This window comes from Salmo salar, chromosome 14 (genome assembly GCF_965601325.2).
Source record: "Salmo salar chromosome 14, fSalSal1, whole genome shotgun sequence".
In the NCBI taxonomy this organism is placed as follows: domain Eukaryota; kingdom Metazoa; phylum Chordata; class Actinopteri; order Salmoniformes; family Salmonidae; genus Salmo; species Salmo salar.
Genome location: NC_138304.1, coordinates 36,503,638 through 36,526,039, shown reverse-complemented (window position 1 = coordinate 36,526,039; position 22,402 = coordinate 36,503,638). Strand labels below are relative to the sequence as shown.

The 22,402-nt window shown below is 40.1% G+C and overlaps 4 protein-coding genes across 7 annotated transcripts; all 4 read left to right on the top strand.

Annotated features, from left to right (window-relative positions):
- Nucleotides 1-1,356: 1,356 nt before the first annotated feature.
- Nucleotides 1,357-8,426, top strand: LOC106569388 (uncharacterized). 2 transcript variants are annotated; one of them, XM_014140716.3, is made up of 4 exons: nt 1,357-1,956; nt 2,076-2,278; nt 5,239-5,353; nt 5,569-8,426. In XM_014140716.3, exons 2-4 carry the CDS (start codon nt 2,192-2,194, stop codon nt 6,693-6,695), a joined length of 1,329 nt encoding a protein of 442 aa, XP_013996191.3. In that variant the 5' UTR covers nt 1,357-1,956; nt 2,076-2,191; the 3' UTR covers nt 6,696-8,426. The 2 variants fall into 2 exon arrangements, with proteins under 2 accessions (XP_013996191.3, XP_013996190.3); XM_014140715.3 differs by having other exon boundaries at nt 1,361-1,956; nt 2,076-2,176.
- Nucleotides 8,427-8,833: 407 nt separating this feature from the next.
- On the top strand, nt 8,834-12,121 carry LOC106569384 (uncharacterized). The gene is made up of 4 exons (XM_014140710.3): nt 8,834-9,210; nt 9,310-9,431; nt 9,587-9,701; nt 10,270-12,121. Exons 1-4 carry the CDS (start codon nt 8,997-8,999, stop codon nt 11,352-11,354), a joined length of 1,536 nt encoding a protein of 511 aa, XP_013996185.3. The 5' UTR covers nt 8,834-8,996; the 3' UTR covers nt 11,355-12,121.
- Nucleotides 12,122-13,481: 1,360 nt separating this feature from the next.
- LOC123723676 (uncharacterized) lies at nt 13,482-15,943 on the top strand. 2 transcript variants are annotated; one of them, XM_082960937.1, is made up of 4 exons: nt 13,482-13,844; nt 13,940-14,061; nt 14,221-14,335; nt 14,550-15,943. In XM_082960937.1, the coding sequence occupies exons 1-4, from the start codon at nt 13,640-13,642 to the stop codon at nt 15,689-15,691; spliced, it is 1,584 nt and encodes a 527-aa protein (XP_082817063.1). In that variant the 5' UTR covers nt 13,482-13,639; the 3' UTR covers nt 15,692-15,943. The 2 variants fall into 2 exon arrangements, with proteins under 2 accessions (XP_082817063.1, XP_045550205.2); XM_045694249.2 differs by having other exon boundaries at nt 13,633-13,844; nt 13,961-14,061.
- Nucleotides 15,944-16,057: 114 nt separating this feature from the next.
- LOC123726687 (uncharacterized) lies at nt 16,058-22,336 on the top strand. 2 transcript variants are annotated; one of them, XM_082960942.1, is made up of 7 exons: nt 16,058-16,688; nt 16,785-16,906; nt 18,527-18,641; nt 18,999-19,084; nt 20,813-20,933; nt 21,354-21,578; nt 21,707-22,336. In XM_082960942.1, exons 1-4 carry the CDS (start codon nt 16,484-16,486, stop codon nt 19,007-19,009), a joined length of 453 nt encoding a protein of 150 aa, XP_082817068.1. In that variant the 5' UTR covers nt 16,058-16,483; the 3' UTR covers nt 19,010-19,084; nt 20,813-20,933; nt 21,354-21,578; nt 21,707-22,336. The 2 variants fall into 2 exon arrangements, with proteins under 2 accessions (XP_082817068.1, XP_082817069.1); XM_082960943.1 differs by lacking the exon at nt 20,813-20,933.
- The last annotated feature ends 66 nt before the right edge of the window (nt 22,337-22,402 follow it).

The following is a 22,402-nucleotide window of genomic DNA, read 5'->3' as shown; positions in this document are numbered from 1 at the left end:
AGTGTCGGATGTGGTGGTCAAAGGAAAGGGTGGCGTCCAGGATGACGCCAATGTTGCGTGTGTGGGGGGAGGGAAACACAGTGGTGTCATAAATGGTGACTGTGATGTTGCCAACTTTGCTGATACACTCCCCTATTCATTTATTTGTACAGTGAAGCTAAAATGTTTAATTTGGCTCTATACTACAGCATTTTGGATTTGAGATCAAATGTTTTATATGAGGCGACATAACTTAATATCACCTTTAATTTGAGGGTATTTTCATACATATCTATTTTACCGTTTAGAAATGAATGCACTTTATGTATATAGTACCCCCATTTAAAAGTGTCATAAGTACTTATGGTGTATTAATACAATATTTACCATAGATTTCTATTGAGTGCAACAATCTGAAACACAACCAAAAAAAATGCAAATGCATCCAAGTTTGTAGTGTCACAAGCTTGATGTAGTCATTGCATGCTAGGAATATGGGACCAAATAATAAACTTGTGTCACTTTGGAGTGAACAGAGTGCCCCATGGTGACGGTGGGATTCTGGTATGTGCGGGGTATAAGCTACGGATAACGAACACAGTTGCATTTTATCAATGGCAATTTGAATGCACAGAAATACTGTGACGAGATCCTGAAGCCCATTGTTGTGCCATTCATCCACCGCCATCCCCTCATGTTTCAGCATGATAATGCACGGCCCCATGTTGCAAGGATCTGTACACAATTCCTGGAATCTAAAAATGTCCCAGTTCTTCCAGGCTTGCATACTCACCAGACATGTCATCCATTGAGCATGTTTGGGATGCTCTGGTTCCACATGTAGGAGAGCGTGTTCCAGTTCCTGCCAATATCCAGAAACTTCTCACAGTCTTTGAAGAGGAGTGGGACAACATTCCACAAAACACAATCAACATCCTGATCAACTTTATTTGAAGGAGATGTGTCGTGCTGCATGAGGCAAATGGTGGTCACACCATTGACTGGTTTTCTGATCCACGCCCCTACCTTTTTTTAAGGTATCTGTGACCAACAGATGCATATCTGTATTCCCAGTCATGTAAAATACATAGATTAGGGCCTAATTGATTTATTTGAATTGATTGATTTGTGATTTCCTTATGAACTGTACCACAGTAAAATATTTGAAATTGTGTGTGTTGCATTTTAATTCTGTCCAGTGTTTATATACCTTTTAGTTTACCACATTTTCACAATAGTTTATTAGGTTGTGTTGATGACAATATTTGATCATATATAAACATGTTGTGAAAGAGTAATTGGATGGAAACACGGTGCTACATTTGTGGTGGGAACCACGTGCCCGAGTTTCAGGAGTGCCCTGTTAGGGTGGAGGAGGTTGAAGTAGCAGTTCCACAGTTTTCACCCAACACAGTAGGACGCGGCATGCATTTCTAACGTATGTTTGCGGAAGAACAAGAAGCAGACCAAGAAATGCAATTGCGCACGCATTTCCTATATTGTTGACAGTTATCAACATCTACGGATTGTTTATCGCACATTAGCTTGGTAATTGTTCACCCGCACAGTAGGTGGCGAAATTCACATCAAATTATTGCGAACGCCATTATACCATAGAAGAAGAAGGATTGCACGTATCTTCCGCTTCACTACATTGTTGTCATTTATGGACATATACGGATTGTTTATTGCACATTATCTTGGATTTTGAATACTATTAACTTCACAAAGGGAATACGCATTTGTAATTTGGGTTGAACAAGATGGCAAGCTGCAATTTTCAGGCACAGTTGGTATCCATTCTGGAGGTATTGGCTAAAGCAGCTGTAGCAGAAATAAACAATCGTGTAGATGATAGCTGTGCTGTTATACGTTTGGAAATGACCCAAAGCCAGCGAGATATTGATTTACTGAAAAGAAGGTGTCAAATGATGGAGAGCGAGCTGAAGAAGACACGAGGAAGAGTAAGGAGAAAAGGTAGTTGATTTATTCGTTATTCATGGTAAATTGATTGTATATGCAAAAAGCAAATGTGTGAATAGCCCTAATATTTTACTGAATATTATTATTATTTTTTTTTTATCCCATGGCATCAGAGAGATCTTCATATCCAGTCAATATTGTTTTGAGCAAGCAGAGGAGTAACTCGCAGTGGAGAGACGGAGAGAAGGCTGTTGAAGAGGACTCTCAACCCAAGGTGTAGCTCTTGATCATGACTCGCAATTCCATTACACATAAGAGTCATTGGATGAAGGCGTCTTCTGTACAGGGGACCCTACATTACTATGCATCGCTTGAGGTACGGTTTTGGAAGCATAAGGAACTTAACTTTCATATAAGCGATAAATAATTTAAAAAACACCAATTGGTTAAATTGGTTGGTTAAATTGATACACATGGCTCCCATAAGGCCATATCCCCATGTTACAGTGCGTGTTTACGGAAGACAGAGGGACCACCTGTGCTAATTAGCTAAGGTTACCTAGCCTGCTTCGAACACCTAGTGTGAAACGGAACAAGGCCGCCAGAAACGTGTTGCCACTGAAAAATATTGTCGGATGCAACTGTGATAAAACCCGTTAAAACAGTGTACAGTGTATATTTAGCATTTATTCAATTATTTTGTTGTGACATGAAAGTAAAGGGCGTTATGTTTCTAGAACCGTATCGCAATTGAGTCGATTTACGTTTAGTTGGAGTATTTGGCTGTTTTGGCAGCCAGTCAGTCTACCTCTGAAAATAACATAAGATCCTTGGAACTTAATAAGGAGTGTAATACATGACCATTTACAGAGACCTGATCTCTTGGATCAATTCTGTTATTGGAATATCAGGAGAATTTACAGTTTTTGTGTGATTGAGTATGAAATACATTAGATATGTGTTCATATACAAAGCCCTGGATATACTCCCTCTGTAGCCTACTCTCCTTCACCTCTAGCAGCTTTCCATCTAAAAGGACCCATGAGCACCAACATGTGAAGTTCATAGAAGCATGTCAAATTAAAGCTAAGATTCTATATATTATTTCTAAGGCATGTATACATTTTTCAACCATTTTTCGTCTTAACAATTAGGAATATGCAAAGGCTTTGATTTCTGATTAAACAGATGGAAACAGTGTCTTAGACAATATCTACCAGAAAAAGTCTTAAAAGGTATTAGAAATACATCAAAACACAATGTTGCAAGTAAAGACTGATGTACGTTTAAGAAACGTTGCCAAAAACCCACATATCTTTTAGGTATTTTATCATTTCTCTCCCTCATAAGGAGGGAGGATAATGAAAGTTCACAGAAGTAACAAGTAAAGGTAGACCTACCAATTAGTTAGTGTTTTACTGCTATCAATTTTGTTCATGAATTATTATGTAATTCAAACTCTTAATTCTGTTACCAAATTGGTAATGTAATTACAGAGATCTGTAACGCAATTAACTGGAATTGAATTGACTGCAATGGGAAATCATAGTAGTCACAACCAACAGTTGGGTCACCAATCATAGGCGTCTATGTTTCATAAGTTTGGACAGTACAGTATGGTAGAGCACAATAGAGAACAGTACAGTAAAGACAAGTTGAGTAATGTATAGTACAGCATTGTAAAGTATAATGTACTGTACTGAACATATACTGTACTGAACTCTACTTTGCGGTACTGAACTCTACTTTGCTGTACTGTGCTCTACTGTGATGCCAAAACATGTGAAACATAGACATCTACAATCATTTCAGATTTGGTTTGGTCTTAACCAAACCAAAGTGGCCTTGTTGGGGGGCGGAGCTCATTACAGCAATAGCCAGTGTGTTGAATAATACCCAAATATACAAAACAACAGTGGTATAAAGTACTTAAGTAAAAATGAAAATGTTTTTGGGGCATCTGTACTCTACTTTACTATTTATATTTTTGACTACTTTTACTTCACTACATTCCTAAAAAAAAATGTACTTTTTACTCCATACATTTTCCCTGACAACCAAAAGTATTTGATACATTTTGAATGCTTAGTAGGACCGGAAAATGGTCTAATTCACACACTTATCAAGAGAACATCCCTGGTCTTCCCAACTGCCTCTGATCTGGCGGACTCTAAACACATGCTTCGTTTGTACATGATGTCTTGAGTGTTGGAGCGTGCCCCTAGCTATCCGTAAATTTAAAAAACTAGAAAATGTTGCCGTGCTTAATATAAGGAATTTGAAATGAATTACACTTTTACTTTTCATAGTTAAGTATATTTTAGCAATATCATTTACTTTTGATAACTAAGTACATTTAAAACCATATTCTTTTAGAGTTTTACTCAAGTAGGATTTTACTGGGTGACTTTTACTTGAGTAATTTTCTATTAAGGTATGTTTACGTTTACTCAAGTATGACAATTGGGTACTTTTTCCACCACTGCAAAACAAGGATATTGCATATTTGTACCTTTGTGTAGCTATTCAGGATATATCACCACGAAGAGAATGATATTCATGTCCATAATTATGCATTTCTGTATAGTACAGGTCAGGTACCATGATGTAATTATGTTACCGGATGTAAATCCACTTCACCTACTGTAGTTCAATAAACACTTGTTATTTTTTATTTTTTTACTCAAGGTCTCATAGCTGACAGCCCATTCCTTCTGCAGACATCTTCGACTCTTAATTCGGAGCAAATATTTAACGTTTTTGGAAACTAGGGAACATTTTACCATAATTCTGTTACCAAACTTTATTTCTGCACAGTTCTTCCAGTTTTTGTGAAATTTTATGTGTAAATTGTAAAAAGTAGTCCTTGTGCAGAGTTCTGTTTTTTTTTTTTTGCATACATTTTAAATTGAAAAAACTGAGTCAAAGTGTAATTCCATTAACGTGGAATTGCCCCAGACACAATCTACTAGGTGGTTGCTACTTAAAGTCCCCAGGGCCCTTACTGTGTTAGGCAAGACTGCTTCTCCTATTGTGCACCAGAGGCATGGAATGTTCTGCAAAGTATGCTTCAACTAGATGTAGTAGTCTAGTGCCCCTCGATGACTTTAAAACTCTAGTACAAAACTCTGTTCAGGAGGAGTGTAAATGTTTCCTGTAGGCTGGATTGTATTGTATGTTTTAAGTGTTGTAATGTATTGATTGCTGCTGCCTTCTGGCCAGGTCTCCCTTGCAAAAGAGACTATGTGTCTCAATGGGCTTTTCCTGGTTGAATAAAGGTAATATAAATAAATATATGGCGTGTGTCCAGAGTAATAACCTCAGTCCCTGTTACAGCCTACAGATGTGGAGCAGAGAGTGGAGACTGAACCCATACTGATCAAAGATGAGGAGACAGCAGAGGACGTGTGGAAGACTGACCCTCAGGAAGAGCTCAGGATCACTGGAGAGGGTGGGTGTGACCATAAGGGGTACTGCTCTGTCTGTCTATGGAAGACTGTGGGTGTGGTGGTATGCACGTTCCAAATTGCTACATTGGTCTTAGGTGTTTTGTGTTCTGGCATATGGAGGGAATGTACGCACACAGTCAGTTCTAAAGCAGTCTTATTTTGCAACTGTTAAGGGTCTTTTATCATTTTTAATTTCTGTTCTTTCCCAAATTTTTAGAGTCTGGTTTCAAGCCTGGGAAACAACCATCCTTTGAGCAACGGCACTGTGATGAAGACTTCATCACACGACCCAATATATCTCCCAGAGACTCAGTGGAACATTACCCCAATTCTGATCATCCAGAGGAACCAGGAACACCCCGGCTCGTATCTACAGAGGTGTTCAGCACAGAGCAGCACCAGCCAGATGAGGACTCACTAGACCTAGTGATGGTGAAAGAGGAGGAGCTGGATCAGACCACGACCCTGGCAGGTCCTGACCAGTTTGTCATGGATGAGTCTGATGGGCAGCTGTGGACCTCTGTGGATCCAGGCAGAGACACTGACCCTGATGTCCACCCAGATTTCTCCTTTCATTCCACAGAAGAGTACTCTCAGAATATCTCAATTTTCCCATCTCATAGTGGGCTGCCATCTGTTCCTACTATGACAGATGATGTAGGGCCATCACTTCACTCTTCTATATGGAAACCACATACTAACATGTTCAGTGCTGCAAAACACATGAAAAGACATGTCAGGACATTGGCTGATGAGACTAGACAACAGACGCCAGAGGGACAGAGCAGTGAGATGCTGAACTCAAATAATGAAGGAAATAGTTTAGCTCTACAGCCAAGGCAGCATCAATACAGGGCTTCAGAAGCAACAGTGAGATTGAGTGAGTGCACGACAGGGTCAAACATGGCCACCACCTCCACCTTCTCTGGATACAGCCTGAGTCGCAGTAGTTTTAACATGGTGAAGAGAATGAGGACTCAGTGGAGATCAGGCGGCACCACCGAGAGGCGGTTCAGCTGCACCTTCTGTGGGAAGAGCTTCCCACGTTTCTGGCAGGTCAAAGAACACCTCCGGAGTCACACCGGAGAGAAACCGTACACCTGTGAACAGTGTGGCAGGAGTTTTACCAAGCAGTGCAACTTGATCAGACATGCTGTGGTCCACAGTGGGGAGAAACCCTACAAGTGCACACAATGTGGGAAATGCTTCACCCAGCGCTCCAATATGACATCACATCAGAGAACTCACATAGGAGAGAGTCCAGTGTCTCAATACGTGGCACCTGCATACCCTGGGGATCCACACACAAGTTTAATGTTGTCTCAGAACAGATGGAACAAATAGGAACTTAAATGCATTATGCTTCGGAAACACTTTCAATGTGAAAATGTAGATCAATCAACACTACTTGCTATCTTCTTCTACAATATCTGATGTGCTTTCTTTTTGTATCTAATACCTCTACTGATACACTCCCCTATGTATTTATTTGGACAGTGAAGCTACAACTTTTAATTTGGCTCTATACTCCAGGATTTTGGATTTGAGATCAAATGTTTTATGAGGCGACAGTACAGAATGTCACCTTTTGTTTGAGGGTATTTTCATACATATATTTTACAGTTTAGAAATGAAAGCACTGTATGTATCTACTCCCCCCCCCCCCCCATTTGAAGGAAGCATAAGTATTTGGACAAATTCACGTATGATGTATTACATTTTGTCAAAAGTTTAGTATTTGGTCCCATATTCTTAGCACACAATGTCGACATCAAGCTTGTGACTTCAAACTTGTTGGATTCATTTGCAGTTTGTTTTGGATAATGTTGTGCCCTGTAGAAATGAATGGTAAATAATGTATTGTGTCATTTTGGAGTTACTTTTATTGTAAATAAAGAATAGAATATGTTTCTGAACCCTTTTACATTAATGTGAATGCTACCATGATTACGGATAACCCTGAATGAATCCTAGCTAATGATGAGTGAGAAAGTTAGAGGCATGAATATCATACCACACAAATAGACGCTTACCTCCCATGTTATTGGTAATGGTGAGAGGTTAGCATGTTTTGGGGGCATGATCTATGTGCATCTGTAACTTTCTCACTCATTATCTATGATTCATTTAGGATTATCCGTAATCATGGTAGCATCCACATTAATGTAGATTACATTCTTAATTTCTTATTTACAATAAAAGTGACTCTGACACAATACATTATTTACCATTAATTTCTATTGGCCACGACATCAACCCGAAACAATCAAAACAAACTGCAAATGGAACCAACAACTTTGTATAGTTACAAGCTTGATGTAGTCATTGCGTGGTAGGAATGTGTGACCAAATACTTTGTTTATTTAATTTAGTCAAAAGTTAAGTGAATTTGTCCAAAATACTTATGACACCTTCAAATGGGGGAGGCAAGCAGTCTCGAGGTTAGAGCATTGGGCCAGTAACCCAAAGGCTGCTGGTTCAAATAAAGGAGCAGACAAGGAAAACTTTCACCCTTGTGCCTTTGAGCAAGGCACTTAATCCAAATTGCCCCAGGGCCGCTGGACAATGGAGAGCCTGCCTGTGACTCCACTCTCTGCGGGTGTCTCGGGGAGTTGGGATATGCAAGAAATACATTTTCATTACACACTTGTGTGACAAATATAATCACCCCCAAAATGATTATTCTAAATGTGGTGGTTAGATATATGACGTGCATAAACAGATATGCATTAAATATCCTCAAATAAAAGGTGACATTTCGTACTGTCCCCTGATATAAAACATTTGATCTCAAATCCAAAATACTGGAGTATAGAGCCAAATTAAAAGTTGTAGCTTCATTGTCCAAAAGAATACATAGGGGAGTATATGCATGTGCCTTAAACCCTAAGAGAATAACCTCCCAATGTAACTCTGCTATAATGCATGTATAATGCGATAGTTACTTGAAATATACAGTATCATTGAAGGAAATTGACATTAAACTAGTTTAATATCTTTGTTCCCCAGCTATGTGTCTAACAAGTTGTATACCTTTTTCAATCCTTTAATAAATACCGTACCACATTTTCAGAATAGTTTCATTAGGTTGTGTCGATGTCAATATTTGGTCATATATAAACCATGAGTTTTTATGAATGGTAGAAAGTGTTTTGGTATTTTACTTTTTACCACAGTGCGTCATGCATTATGCATCTATAGCCTTTTATGCATTAATAACCATGTATGTGGGCCACTGCACAATGCACTCTCCCCTACATGTAGCCATAACAATTGACTGAAACTGAAGACGTTTTACGGTCTGAATTCATTATTCAGATGGTAAAAATATTTTTTTTATTTAATAGATATGGCTTACATGCAGACCTGAATAAACCTTGGTACTGTATTTGTCTTGCCTGTGATCATTCTTACAGTTTTTAAGGGCTGTTGCAGTCTCATATTTACGGTAATAAATACTTACGTCACGAGTTGAACGGGGGTCCGATTGCAATTGCGCACGCATCTCCACTTCAGACATTAGACATTGTTACGATTTATCAACATTTACGGCTTGTTTATTGCACATTAGCTTGGACATTGTAGACCATTGAAGACCATTTACCTTACACAGAGAATACAAATCTGTCATTTGGGCTGGACAAGATGGCCAGCAGCAATTTTCAGGCGCAGTTATTATCCATTATGGAGGTATTAGCTAAAGCAGCGGTAGCAGAAATAAACAAACGTGTAGATGATAGCTGTGCTGTTATACGTTTGGAAATGACCCAAAGCCAGCGAGATATTGATGTACTGAAAAGGAAGTGTCAAATGATGGAGAGCGAGCTGAAGAAGACAAATGGACGAGTCAGGAGAAAAGGTAGTTGATGTGTTATTCATAGTCAATTGAATGCATTGCATATTTAAAACCGAATTGTGTGAAATGTAGCTCTAATATTTGAATACAATTATTTTCCAGGTTTTTACCCCATGGCATCAGAGAGATCTTCATATCCACTCAAGATTGTTTTGAACAAGCAGAGAAGTAGCTCACAGCGGAGAGACCGAGAGAGTGCTGTTGAAGAGGACTCCCAACCCCAGGTGTGATACATCACCTTTTACAATTACAGAGAACTGACCTATTGATTCATTTCTGTTATTGTAACGTCAGAAGAATGTACTTTTGTGTGATTCATGAGTATGAAAAGGGTTAGATATGCTGTGTGTCCAGAGTAATAACCTCAGTCCCCTGTTAGTCTACTGATGTGGAGGAGGGAGTGAAGACTGAACTCATACTGATCAAAGATGAGGAGACAGCAGAGGACGTGTGGAAGACTGACCCTCAGGAAGAGCTCAGGATCACTGGAGAGGGTGAGTGTAACCATAAGGGGTACTGCCCTGTCTGTCTACGGAAGACTGTGTGTGTGTGCTGGTATGCATGTTCCAAATGGCTACATTGATGTTCTGTGTTTTATGTTAGCCTATGGAGCCAACGTACAGACACAGTCAGTCCTAAAGCAGACATGGTATGCAACTCTTAAAGGGATACTTCAGCATTTTGCCTTTTACTTACTTCCCCAGGGTCAGATGAATTCGTGGGTACCATTTTTTTGTCTCTATCCAGTATGAAGGAAATTAAAGTAGATCTGCGAGCCAATGCTAACTAGCATTAGCGCAATGACTGGAAGTCTCTGGGTATCTTCTAGTATGCTACAGTAGTAGATAATCATAAACTTCCAGTCATTGCGCTAACGCTAGTTAGCATTGTCTCGCAAACTACCTCTAACTTCCTTCATACTGGACACAGATACATAAAAAATTGTATCAACAAGTTCGTCTGACTGGGGAAGTAGATAAAGGACCTCACTGACAAATTCCCATAGTGTCTCTTTAAAGGTCTTTTGTAATGTTAATTTTTTTTCTTCCCCAAAATCTTTAGAGTCTGGTTCCAAGCCTGGGAAACCACCATCCTTTGACCAATGGAACTGTGAGGAAGACTTCATCACACAACCCAACATATCTCCTGAAGACTCAGTGGAACATTACCCCAATTCTGATCGTCCAGATGAACCAGGCACACCCCGGCTCGCATCTACAGAGGTGTTCAGTACAGAGCAGCACCGGCCAGCCAAGAACAAGGACTCACTAGAGCTAGTGATGGTGAAGGATGAGAAAGAGGAGGAGCTGGATCAGACCACGACCCTGGCAGGACCTGACCAGTTTGTCATGGATGAGTCTGATGGGCAGCTGTGGACCTCTGTGGATCCAGGCAGAGACACTGACCCTGGTGGCCACCCAGATTTCTCCTTTCATTCCACAGAAGAGTACTCTCAGAATATCTCAATTTTCCCATCTCATGATGTAGGGCCATCACTTCACTATTCTATTGTGAAACCACATGCTAACATGTTCAGTGCAGCAGCACACATGAAAAGACATGTCAGGACATTGGCTAATGAGACTAGACAACAGATGCCAGAGGGACAGAACAGTGAGATGCTGAACTCAAATAATGATAGAAATAGTTTAGCTCTACAGCCAAGGCAGCATCAATACAGGGCTTCAGAAGCGACTGTGAGATTGAGTGAGTGCACGACAGGGTCAAACATGGCCACCACCTCCACCTTCTCTGGATACAGCCTGAGTCGCAGTAGTTTTAACATGGTGAAGAGAATGAGGACTCAGTGGAGTTCTGGCAGCACCACCGAGAGGCGTTTCAGCTGCACCTTCTGTGGGAAGCGCTTCCAACGTTTCTGGCAGCTCAAAGAACACCTCCGGAGTCACACCGGAGAGAAACCGTACACCTGCGAACAGTGTGGCAAGAGTTTCACCAAGCAGTGCAACCTGATCAGACATGCTCTGGTCCACAGTGGGGAGAAACCGTATGAGTGCACACAGTGTGGGAAATGCTTCACCCAGCGCTCCAAAATGACGTCACATCAGAGAACTCACATAGGAGAGAGTCCAGTGTCTCAATATGTGGCACCTGCATACCCAGGGGAGCCACACACAAATTTAATGTAATCTCAGAACAGATGGAACAAATAGGAACATAATTGCAATTTGTATGGGAAAATATAGGAAAGAAGATATTTTGGGACATTTTGACAAGATTTTTCTCCTAATTGATTTGTGAAATGGTTTTTATATTTGACTGTTAACGGATCATCACTTTTATTTTATTAACCTATTTATTTACAGCTGGTAACATTGTGTTTTGCTACCACAAAATCGTAAAAAACATGTTATATTCAATAACATTTATTTAATTAAAGAGTCAATCTGCGGTTTTAGCTCAATAATACACTCCCCTACGTATTTACTTGGACAGCGAACCTAAAATATTTAATTTGGCTTTATACTCCAGCATTCTGGATTTGAGATCAAATGTTTTATATGAGGTGACAGTACAGAATTTCACCTTTTATTTGAGGATATTTTCATCACATATCTGTTTTACCATTTAGAAATAAATGCACTTTATGTATTTTAGTAATAGTAATAGACTATAAGTGAATTTATCCAAATACTTAAGACACCTTCAAATTGGGAGACTAGATGCATAAAGTGCCTTCATTTCTAAACGGAAAAACATAAATTAAAAGGGAGATATTCTGTACTGTCGCCTCATATAAAACATTTTGTTGTGTTACAGCCTAAATTTAAAATGGATTAAATTGAGATTGTTTTTCACTGGCCTACACACAATACACCATAATATCATAATGAATTATGTTTTTTTATGTTTACAAGTTAATAAAGAAATAAAAAGCTGAAATGTCTTGAGTCAATCAGTATTCAGCACCTTTGTTATGGAAAGCCTAAATAAGTTCATGAGTAAAAATATGCTTAACCCTTTGAGCATGGTGAAGTTATTAATTACACTTTGGATGGTGTATCAATACACCCAGTCACTATAAAGATACAGGCGTCCTTCCTAACTCAGTTGCCGTAGAGGAAGGAAACGGCTCAGGGATTTCACCATGAGGCCAATGGTGACTGAAACAGTTACAGAGTTTAATGGCTATGTTAGGAGAAACCTGAAGATGGATCAACATCATTGTACTTATTCCATCTACACTGGAGTTGTTTACCAAGAAGACAGTGAATGTTCCTGAGTGGCCAGTTTTGACTTAAATCTGCTTGAAAGTCTATGGCAAGACTTGAAAATAGTTGTCTAGCAATGAACAACAACCAATTTGACAGAGTTGAAGAATTTGGAAAATAGTAATGGGCAAATATTTTGCAATCCAAAGCTCTAAAAGACTTACCCAGAAAGACGCACAGCTATAATCGCTGCCAAAGGTGATTCTAACATGTATTTACTCAGGGGTGTGATTACTTATGTAAATAAGATATTTCAGTTTTTCATTTTCAATACATTTTCAAACATTTATAAAAGCATGTTTTCACTTTGTCATCATGGGGTATTGTGTATAGATGTGAGAGAAGAAAAAAAATATTTAATCCATTTTAAATTAGGGCTGTAACACAACAAAATGTGGAATAAGTCAAGGGGTATGAATACTTTCTGAAAGCACTGTGCCTTAAAAACCCAGAGAAGAACCTCTGAATGCAAATCAGCTATAATGCATATAGTATGCAATAGTTACTTGAAATATATCATGAAATTAAGTTTATTTGAAGTACATGAAAATAGTTTATCATCTTTGTTCCCCAGCTGTGTGTCAAGAAAGTGATATACCTTTTCTATCCTTTAATAAATACCATTCCACATTTTCAGAATGGTTTCATAAGGTTGAGTCGATGAGAGTGTAGATTATAAAAATAATGACAATATTTGATCATATATAAATCATGAGTTTTTATGAATGGTTGAAGAAAGGGTTTTTGTATTTTGCGTTTTACCAGTGAGGAATGCATTATGTAGTGATAGCCTTTTTATCCATTAATAACCATGTGAGCCACTGCATTGCACTCTCCCCTACATGTAGCCATACCTATTGGCAAAAAAAACACGACGTTTTACAATCTGAATTCTTTATTCAGAAAATAAAACGTGTTCTTTTTTTGTCAATAGAGATGGCTACCCTACACGGTATATGCAGACTAGAATCGACCCTGGTATTTGCCTTGCCAGTGCTAATTCTAACAATTTGGAGGGCTGTTGCAGTCTCATATTTACGGTAATGAATACTTACGTCAAGAGTTTAACGGAAGTGCTATTGAAATTGCGTACTCATCTCCCACTTCACTACATTGTTGTTATTTAGCAATATCTACGGATTGTTTATTGCACATTAGCTTACTTAAAGCACATCTCCGGTACACTCTGTGGGCTGGACAAGATGGCCAGCTGCAATTTTCAGGCGCAATTTGTATCCATTATGGAGGTTTTAGCTAAAGCAGCTGTAACAGAAATAAACAAACGTGTAGATGATAGCTGTGCTGTTATACGTTTGGAAATGACCCAAAGCCAGCGAGATATTGATGTACTGAAAAGGAAGTGTCAAATGATGGAGAGCGAGCTGAAGAAAACGCGCAGACGAAAAGGTAGTTGTGTTATTATTCGTGATAAATTGATTGAATATGCAAAACCCAAATGTGTGAATAGCCATAATATTGGACTGAATATACTTATTTTCTAGGTTTTTACCCCGTGGCATCAGAGAGATCTTCATATCCAGTCAAGATTGTTTCAAACAAGCAGAGGAGTAACTCACAGTGGAGAGACAGCGAGATGGCTGTTGAAGGGGACTCTCAACCCCAGGTGTGATACATCACCTTTTACAATTACAGAGACCTGACTTCTTGGATCAATTCTGATATTGGATTATCAGGAGATTTTACCGCTTTTGTGTGATTCATGAGTATGAAAAGTGTTAGATATGGTGTGTGTCCAGAGTAATAACCTCAGTCCCCGTCACAGCCTACAGATGTGGAGCAGAGAGTGGAGACTGAACCCATACTGATCAAAGATGAGGAGACAGCAGAGGATGTGTGGAAGACTAACCCTCAGGAAGAGCTCAGGATCACTGGAGAGGGTGGGTGTGACCATAAGGGGCACTGCTCTGTCTGTCTATGGAAGACTGTGGGTGTGGTGGTGTGCACTTTTACAAATTGCTACATTGGTGTTGGGTGGTTTATGTTCTGGCATATGTAGCGCACGGACACGCAGTCAGTTCTAAAGCAGTCGTGTTTTGCAACTGTTAAGGGTCTTTTGTAACGTTTATTTTATGTTGATCCCAAAATCTTTAGAGTCTGGTTCCAAGCCTGGGAAACCACCATCCTTTGAGCAACGGCACTGTGATGAAGACTTCATCACACAACCCAACATATCTCCCAGAGACTCAGTGGAACATTACCCCAATTCTGATCATCCAGAGGAACCAGGCACACCCCGGCTCGTATCTACAGAGGTGTTCAGCACAGAGCAGCACCGGCCAGACGAGGACGAGGACTCCCTAGACCTAGTGATGGTGAAGGATGAGAAAGAGGAGGAGCTGGATCAGACCACGGCCCTGGCAGGTCCTGACCAGTTTGTCATGGATGAGTCTGATGGGCAGCTGTGGACCTCTGTGGATCCAGGCAGAGACACTGACCCTGGTGGCCACCCAGATTTCTCTTTTCATTCCACAGAAGAGTACTCTCAGAATATCTCAATTTTCCCATCTCATAGTGGGCTGCCATCCGTTTCTACTATGACAGATGAAGTGGGGCCATCACTTCACTCTTCTATATGGAAACCACATGCTAACATGTTCAGTACTGCAAAACACATGAAAAGACATATCAGGACAATGGCTGATGAGACTAGACAACAGACGCCAGAGGGACAGAGCAGTGAGATGCTGAGCTCAAATAATGAAGGAAATAGTTTAGCTCTACAGCCAAGACTGCATCAATACAGGGCTTCAGAAGCGACTGTGCGATTGAGTGAGTGCATGACAGGGTCAAACATGGCCACCACCTCCACCTTCTCTGGATACAGCCTGAGTCACAGTAGTTTTAACATGGTGAAGAGAATGAGGACTCAGTGGAGATCAGGTGGCACCACCGAGAGGCGGTTCAGCTGCACCTTCTGTGGGAAGAGCTTCCAGCGTCTCTGCCAGCTCAAAGTACACCTCCGGAGTCACACCGGAGAGAAACCGTACACCTGTGAACAGTGTGGCAGGAGTTTTACCAAGCAGTGCAACCTGATCAGACATGCTCTGGTCCACACCGGGGAGAAGCCCTACGAGTGCACACAATGTGGGAAATGCTTCACCCAGCGCTCCAAAATGAAGTCACATCAAAGAACTCACATAGGAGAGAGTCCAGTATCTCAATACGTGGCACCTGCATACCCAGGGGATCCACACACAAGTTTAATGTTGTCTCAGAACAGATGGAATAAATAGTTCATAATTGCATAGTTTTTCTGTAACAATTACTTCAACTGCACACTGTGTACTAATCGTATTACAAAGTATTTAGAACGTACTGTTTTGTCAATTGAATGCCGTAAGCAAGAAATACTAGGCTCCTCCTACTGAGAAGGCCTCATCTAATGTGCAATTGCATTGATTCCCGACATTCATTCATTTTGGTACAGCGTGTCTCATCAGTTATACCTTTTTCTATCCTTTAATAAATGCCATACCACATTTTCAGACAGGTTTCTTTAGATTGTGTTCATGAGAATGGAAATGACAATATTTGATCATATATTTACGTTTCACCACAGTGTGTCGTGCACTATGCATCTATAGCCTTTTATGCTTGATAACCATGTGAGCCATTGCATTGCACTGCACGCTCCCCTTCATGTAGCCATATCTTTTGGCTAAAAGCACAAGACGTTTTACAATCTAAAGAATTTATTCAGATAGTAAAGCGTCTTATTTTTTAGTCAATAGATATGGCTACCCTACACTGTAAATTCAGACTAGAATATAATCTGGTACAGTGTTTGACTTTCCAGTGCTAATTCTAAGAATTTTCAATGGCTGTTGCAGTCCCATATTTACGGTAATAAATAGTTGCATCATGAGTTGAACGGAAGTGTGATTGCAATTGCTCATGCATCTCCCACTTCACTAAATTGTTGTCATTTAGCAACATCTACGAACTGTTTATTGCTAATTAGCTTGGAAATTGTAGACTTTTTACTTCAAATAGAGAATAAAAATCTATATTTTGTGCAGGACAAGATGGTGGGCTGCCATTTTCAGGTGCAGTTATTATCCATTATGGAGGTGTTAGCTAAAGCAGCTGTAGCAGAAATAAACCAACGTGTAGATGATAGCTGTGCTGTTATACGTTTGGAAATGACCCAAAGTCAGCGAGATATTGATGTACTGAAAAGGAAGTGTCAAGTGATGGAGAGCGAGCTGAAGAAGACACGAGGACGAAAAGGTAGTTGTGTTATTATTCATTGTAATATTGATTGCATGTGCAAAACCAGAATGTTTGAATAGCCCTAATATTTGACTGAATACAATTATTTTCCAGGTTTTTACCTCATGGCATCAGAGAGATCTTCATATCCAGTCAAGATTGTTTTGAACAAGCAGAGGAGTACCTCACAGTGGAGAGACAGCAAGATGGCTGTTGAAGAGGACTCTCAACCCCATGTGTGATACATCACCTTTTACAAAAAAAAATATTTCACCTTTATTTAACCAGGTAGGCTAGTTGAGAACAAGTTCTTTATTTAACCAGGTAGGCTAGTTGAGAACAAGTTCTCATTTACAACTGCAACCTGGCCAGGATAAAGCAAAGCAGTTCGACACATACAACAACACAGAGTTACACATGGAATAAACAAACATACAGTCAATAATGCAGTAGAAAAAGTCTATATACAGTGTGTGCAAATGAGGTAGGATAAGGGAGGTAAAGCAATAAATAGGCCGTAGTGGCGAAGTAATTACAATATAGCAATTAAACACTGGAATGGTAGATGTGCAGAAGATGAATGTGCAAGTAGAGATACAGGGGTGCAAAGGAGCAAAATAAATAAATACAGTATTGGGATGAGGTAGTTGGATGGGCTATTTACAGATGGGCTATGTACAGGTGCAGTGATCTGTGAGCTGCTCTGACAGCTGGTGCTTAAAGCTAGTGAGGGAGATATGAGTTTCCAGCTTCAGTGATTTTTGCAGTTCGTTCCAGTCATTGGCAGCAGAGAACTGGAAGGAAAGGCGGCCAAAGTAGGAATTCGCTTTGGGGGTGACCAGTGAGATACCTGCTGGAGCGTGTGCTATGAGTGGGTGCTGCTATGGTGACCAGTGAGCTGAGATAAGGCGGGGCTTTACCTAGCAGAGACTTGTAGATGACCTGGAGCTTTTGGCAGGTTTGGCGACGAGTATGAAGCGAGGGCCAGCCAATGAGAGCGTACAGGTCGCAGGATGGTCAGTTTTACAAGGGATGGTCAGGATCGGTAGGATGGTCAGTTTTACAAGGGTATGTTTGGCAGCATGAGTGAAGGATGCTTTGACGCGAAATAGGAAGCCGATTCTAGATTTAATTTTGGATTGGAGATGCTTAATGTGAGTCTGGAAGGAGAGTTTACAGTCTAACCAGACACCTAGGTATTTGTAGTTGTCCACATATTCTAAGTCAGAACCGTCCAGAGTAGTGATGCTGGATAGGCGGGCAGGTGCGGGCAGCGATCGGTTGATGAGCATGTATTTAGTTTGACTTGCATTTACAGAGACCTGAGCTCTTGGATCAATTCTGTTATTGGAATATCAGGAGAATTCACCGCTTTTGTGTGATTCATGAGTATGAAAAGCATTAGATATGTGTTCATATACAAAGCCCTTCTGTTCTGGGTAAACTCCCTATTTACCTAGCCTGCTCTCCTTACCAGATGTTACCTCTGTAGCCTGCAGTTACTGAGTTAAGAAAGACTGCCTTCTATTGTGCACCAGAAGCATGACATCTTCTACAAAGTATGCTTCAACTAGATGTACTAAGCTAGTGCCCCTCAGTGAGTTTAAAACTCTGGTACCAAACTCTGTTCAGGAGGAGTGTAAATGTTTCCTGGAGGCTGATATTGTATTGAGGTGCTTATTGAATGTTTTAAATGTTTTATTGATTGCTGCTACTTTCTTGGCCAGGTCTCGCTTGCAAAAGAGACTGTCCTCTGTCTCAATGGGCTTTTCCTGGCAAAATAAAGGTAACTAAAAAATCTATATATTTTTGAAATGGTCTGTGTCCAGAATAATAACTTCTGTCCCCTGTTACAGTCTACAGATGTGGAGCAGAGAGTGGAGACTGAACCTTCTCTGATTAAAGATGAGGGAACAGGAGAGGATGTGTGGAAGACTGACCCTCAGGAAGAGCTCAGGATCACTGGAGAGGGTGGGTGCGTCCGTAAGGGATACTGCTCTTTCAAATCAAAATGTATTGGTGGCGTACACAGATTTGCAGACATTATCATGAGTGTAGCAAAATGCTTAATTTTTCTAGTACCAACATTACATTAATACCTAGCAACAAAAATACAATAAAAAAAAACAATACACACAATATCCTGATATTTAAAAAAATAGCATTTCATAAAGAAAGAAATGAAGAATTATCAGAATGAGCAAAGTCAGAGACCAGAATATAAATACCTATAATGTATATATATACAGTTTAAGTCAGACATTTACATACGCCAGAGACAAATACATTTAAACTCAGTTTTTCACAGTTTCCCATTCCTCCTGACAGAGCTGGTGTAACTGAGCTAGGTTTATAGGCCTCCTTGCTCGCACACTGTTACGACTGTCGTAGAGAGGGGACCAAAGCGCAGCATGGTAAGTGTTCATATTATTTATTAAACAATGAAACCCTATAACAAAGAAACAAAACGAAAAGCCAAACAGTTCCGTCAGGTAACGAATACAAAAAAGAAAATAACTACCCACAAAACACAGGTGGGAAAAGGCTGCCTAAGTATGATTCCTAATCAGAGACAACGATAGACAGCTGCCTCTGATTAGGAACCATACTCGGCCCAGCATAAAGAAATATAAAACATAGAATGCCCACCCCACACCCTGACCTAACCAAATAGAGAAATAAACCGTCTCTATCAGGTCAGGTCGTGACACACACGCTTTTTCAGTTCTGCCCACAAATTTTCTTTGGGATTGAGGTCAGGGCTTTGTGATGTCCACTCCAATACCTTGACTTTGTTGTCCTTAAGCCATTTTGCCACAACTTTGGAAGTATGCTTGGGGTCATTGTCCATTTGGAAGACCCATTTGCGACCAAGCTTTAACTTCCTGACTGATGTCTTGAGATGTTGCTTCAATATATCCACATTATGTTCCATCCTCATGAAGCCATCTATTTTGAAGTGCACCAGTCCCTCCTGCAGCAAAGCACCCCCACAACATGATGCTGCCACCCCCGTGCTTCACAGTTGGGATGGTGTTCTTCGGCTTGCAAGCCTCCCCCTTTTTCCTCCAAACATAACGATGGACATTATAGCCAATCAGTTCTATTTTTGTTTCATCAGACCAGAGGATGTCTGGAAGAGAATGAGGTGGTGAAGAGAATGAGGACTCGAGAGGCGTTTCAGCTGCACCTTCTGTGGGAAGAGCTTCCAGGGTTTCAGCGAGCTCTAAGTACACCTCCGGAGTCACACCTGAGAGAAACCGTACACCTGTGAACAGTGTGGCAGGAGTTTCACCAAACAGTGCAACCTGATCAGACATGCTGTAGTCCACAGTGGGGAGAAGCCCTTCGAGTGCACACAATGTGGGAAATGCTTCACCCAGCGCTCTAACATGACATCACATCAGAGAACTCACATAGGAGAGAGTCCAGTGTCTCAATACGTGGCACCTGCATACCCTGGGGATCCACACACAAGTTTAATGTCGTCTCAGAACAGATGGAACAAATAGGAACATAATTACAATTCCTATGTGAAAATATAGTAAAGATATTTTTGAACATTTTGACAAGATTCTTCTCCTAATTGATTTGTGGAATGGTTTTCATATTTGACTGTTAACGGATCCTTATTTACAGCTGGTAACATTGTGTATTTTTACCACAAAATCGTTAAAAAAAACATTATATTCAATAACATTTATTTAATGAAAGAGTCAGTCTGTGCTTTTAGATGAATAATATGTAGGATCCATTTAGTCTGTATTGTCTAGGTAGTGTCTGACTATCTGGGATGTCACGTCTTGCCACAAGGGACAGTCTCATATCAGGTCAGGTTAATAACTCAATTCAACTTGATTTTCAGTTAGATTTTGAAGTTATTCTGCTGCCTTAAAATGTTAAGTTACTGTGTGTCTTCTCAAAACTAGACAAAACAAATATTTGTTTCAGTGTAATATGCTATACATGTTCATAGAACTTTAGATTTGAAATCTGGAAACGACATTTATTTAAGCTGACACCACTGGTACTGTATAAAACTGGTCATCTAAATCAAAGGTCACTAGATGCTGTAGATGGCTAAATAGATGAGAGAAATTGATTGGTAGTTTGAAGGATTTACTGTTTCATTGATTTGCCAGAGGCAGAGATAATGGGGGAGAGAGAAAGAGAAAGTGAGAGACTCAGGAAGTCAACAGGGGAAGTTAGTGGTTTCTTACGTCAACGCTTGCTGCTGCTTGGTTGTGCCGGTGCAGAGTGAAGGTAGGAACAGTCTTAACTCTCTTTCTTACTCTTTCTCATTCTTGTTTATACCTCAAACTCACTCTGAAACATGAGAAGAGTAACAGTGACAGTGTGTTAGGGGTGGAATGGTAAGGGTCAGGGGGATGGAGAGGTGGTGGGGTCAGGCTCAGAAGGTTCATGATCTACGACAGGCCTGCAGTCAGAACAACATACAATTCAATTGACTTACGCTTTCATGAGAAGGCCAAAATAGCCACGAGATGCAGGGAGGAGAGGTCCTCTTATCAGTCACAGATAACAGCCAGAGCCGTGGTTTGGGGTGTCAGGGTGACCATCAGCATAATCATACACATTTTGATACATATTGTGAAGCATCTGTAAACAAGTTGTTATATGAATAATTTATTAACTGCTCTGTAATTTCTGTCCTGTCTCCAGAGTTGGTGGTGTGTGGAGATTCCAAGGGAAATATGTGGTTCAAGCAGCCACCAAACATCAACTCCTGGAGCAGCAGGAAACCTGTGAGATCTTTTCCTCTGATGAAACTGAAGATTGATTTTCCCTAGGCACACAGTGACAGGATCAGTGTACTGCGACTCAACAACAGCACGATGATCTCAGCGTCCCATGACAAAACTGTGGGACAGAAACACCAAGAAACAGGTTCATGTCATTTTAACTCTTCAATTTCCACACACTCAAATAATTTCATCAAGAATAGATGAAAAGTCAGACCAATGCACTTTTTGTTTATATATGCTTACACTCCATCTCTCTCTAACTCTGTACAGGTGGGTGTGTGTGTGGGTCCTGTTATGGTCTTGGAGTTGAACCCACACTGCTCCAGTGAACTGGCGTGTGTCGTCGATGCACTGGGCCAGCTCTACTTCCTCTCCTGGAGAGAATAACCACCCAGTCTACACACACAGTCCATTGTATACACACACTGCTCCATATACATCCAATCATAATTAACTAACTCTCACACGGATATGTCAGTACTACTGTAATTGTTTGCATATTCTCTCAGGCAGCTCCATCAATGCCATCTTCTACACACTATCTAATATGCATACTCTTTATATCTAATACCTCTAATTATATATGTACGTGCCTTAAAAACCCTAAGTGAAGAACCTCAATGTAAATCAGCTATAATGCATATTATTTTAAGTTTACATGAAAATAGATTATTGTCCTTGATCCCCAGCTGTGTCAAAGAAGTTATATCCCTTTAATAAATACTATACCACATTTTCAGAATGGTTTCATTAGGTTGTGTGGATGACAATAGAGATGGCAATATTTTAAATGTTTAACAATTTCCTGACACCTGTGTTCAATCCTTTATAAAGGCATTATTAGACTCATAAGGAACCATAACTTTTAATAATGGTTGAATAAAGTGTTTTTGTATTTTATCACAGTGTGTTGTGCATTACACATTTATATAGTGCATTATAAATGCATATAACCTTTTATGCAGT

Coding starts and splice junctions, on each gene's coding strand:
- LOC106569388 (XM_014140715.3), top strand. CDS start 1,743: ATGGCAAGCTGCAATTTTCAGGCACAGTTGGTATCCATTCTGGAGGTA. Junction 2,177..5,238: donor AAGAGGACTCTCAACCCAAG/GTGTAGCTCTTG, acceptor TCCCTGTTACAG/CCTACAGATGTGGAGCAGAG. Junction 5,354..5,568: donor GCTCAGGATCACTGGAGAGG/GTGGGTGTGACC, acceptor CCAAATTTTTAG/AGTCTGGTTTCAAGCCTGGG.
- LOC106569384 (XM_014140710.3), top strand. CDS start 8,997: ATGGCCAGCAGCAATTTTCAGGCGCAGTTATTATCCATTATGGAGGTA. Junction 9,432..9,586: donor AAGAGGACTCCCAACCCCAG/GTGTGATACATC, acceptor GTCCCCTGTTAG/TCTACTGATGTGGAGGAGGG. Junction 9,702..10,269: donor GCTCAGGATCACTGGAGAGG/GTGAGTGTAACC, acceptor CAAAATCTTTAG/AGTCTGGTTCCAAGCCTGGG.
- LOC123723676 (XM_082960937.1), top strand. CDS start 13,640: ATGGCCAGCTGCAATTTTCAGGCGCAATTTGTATCCATTATGGAGGTT. Junction 13,845..13,939: donor GAAAACGCGCAGACGAAAAG/GTAGTTGTGTTA, acceptor CTTATTTTCTAG/GTTTTTACCCCGTGGCATCA. Junction 14,062..14,220: donor AAGGGGACTCTCAACCCCAG/GTGTGATACATC, acceptor TCCCCGTCACAG/CCTACAGATGTGGAGCAGAG.
- LOC123726687 (XM_082960943.1), top strand. CDS start 16,484: ATGGTGGGCTGCCATTTTCAGGTGCAGTTATTATCCATTATGGAGGTG. Junction 16,689..16,784: donor GAAGACACGAGGACGAAAAG/GTAGTTGTGTTA, acceptor ATTATTTTCCAG/GTTTTTACCTCATGGCATCA. Junction 16,907..18,526: donor AAGAGGACTCTCAACCCCAT/GTGTGATACATC, acceptor CCCCTGTTACAG/TCTACAGATGTGGAGCAGAG.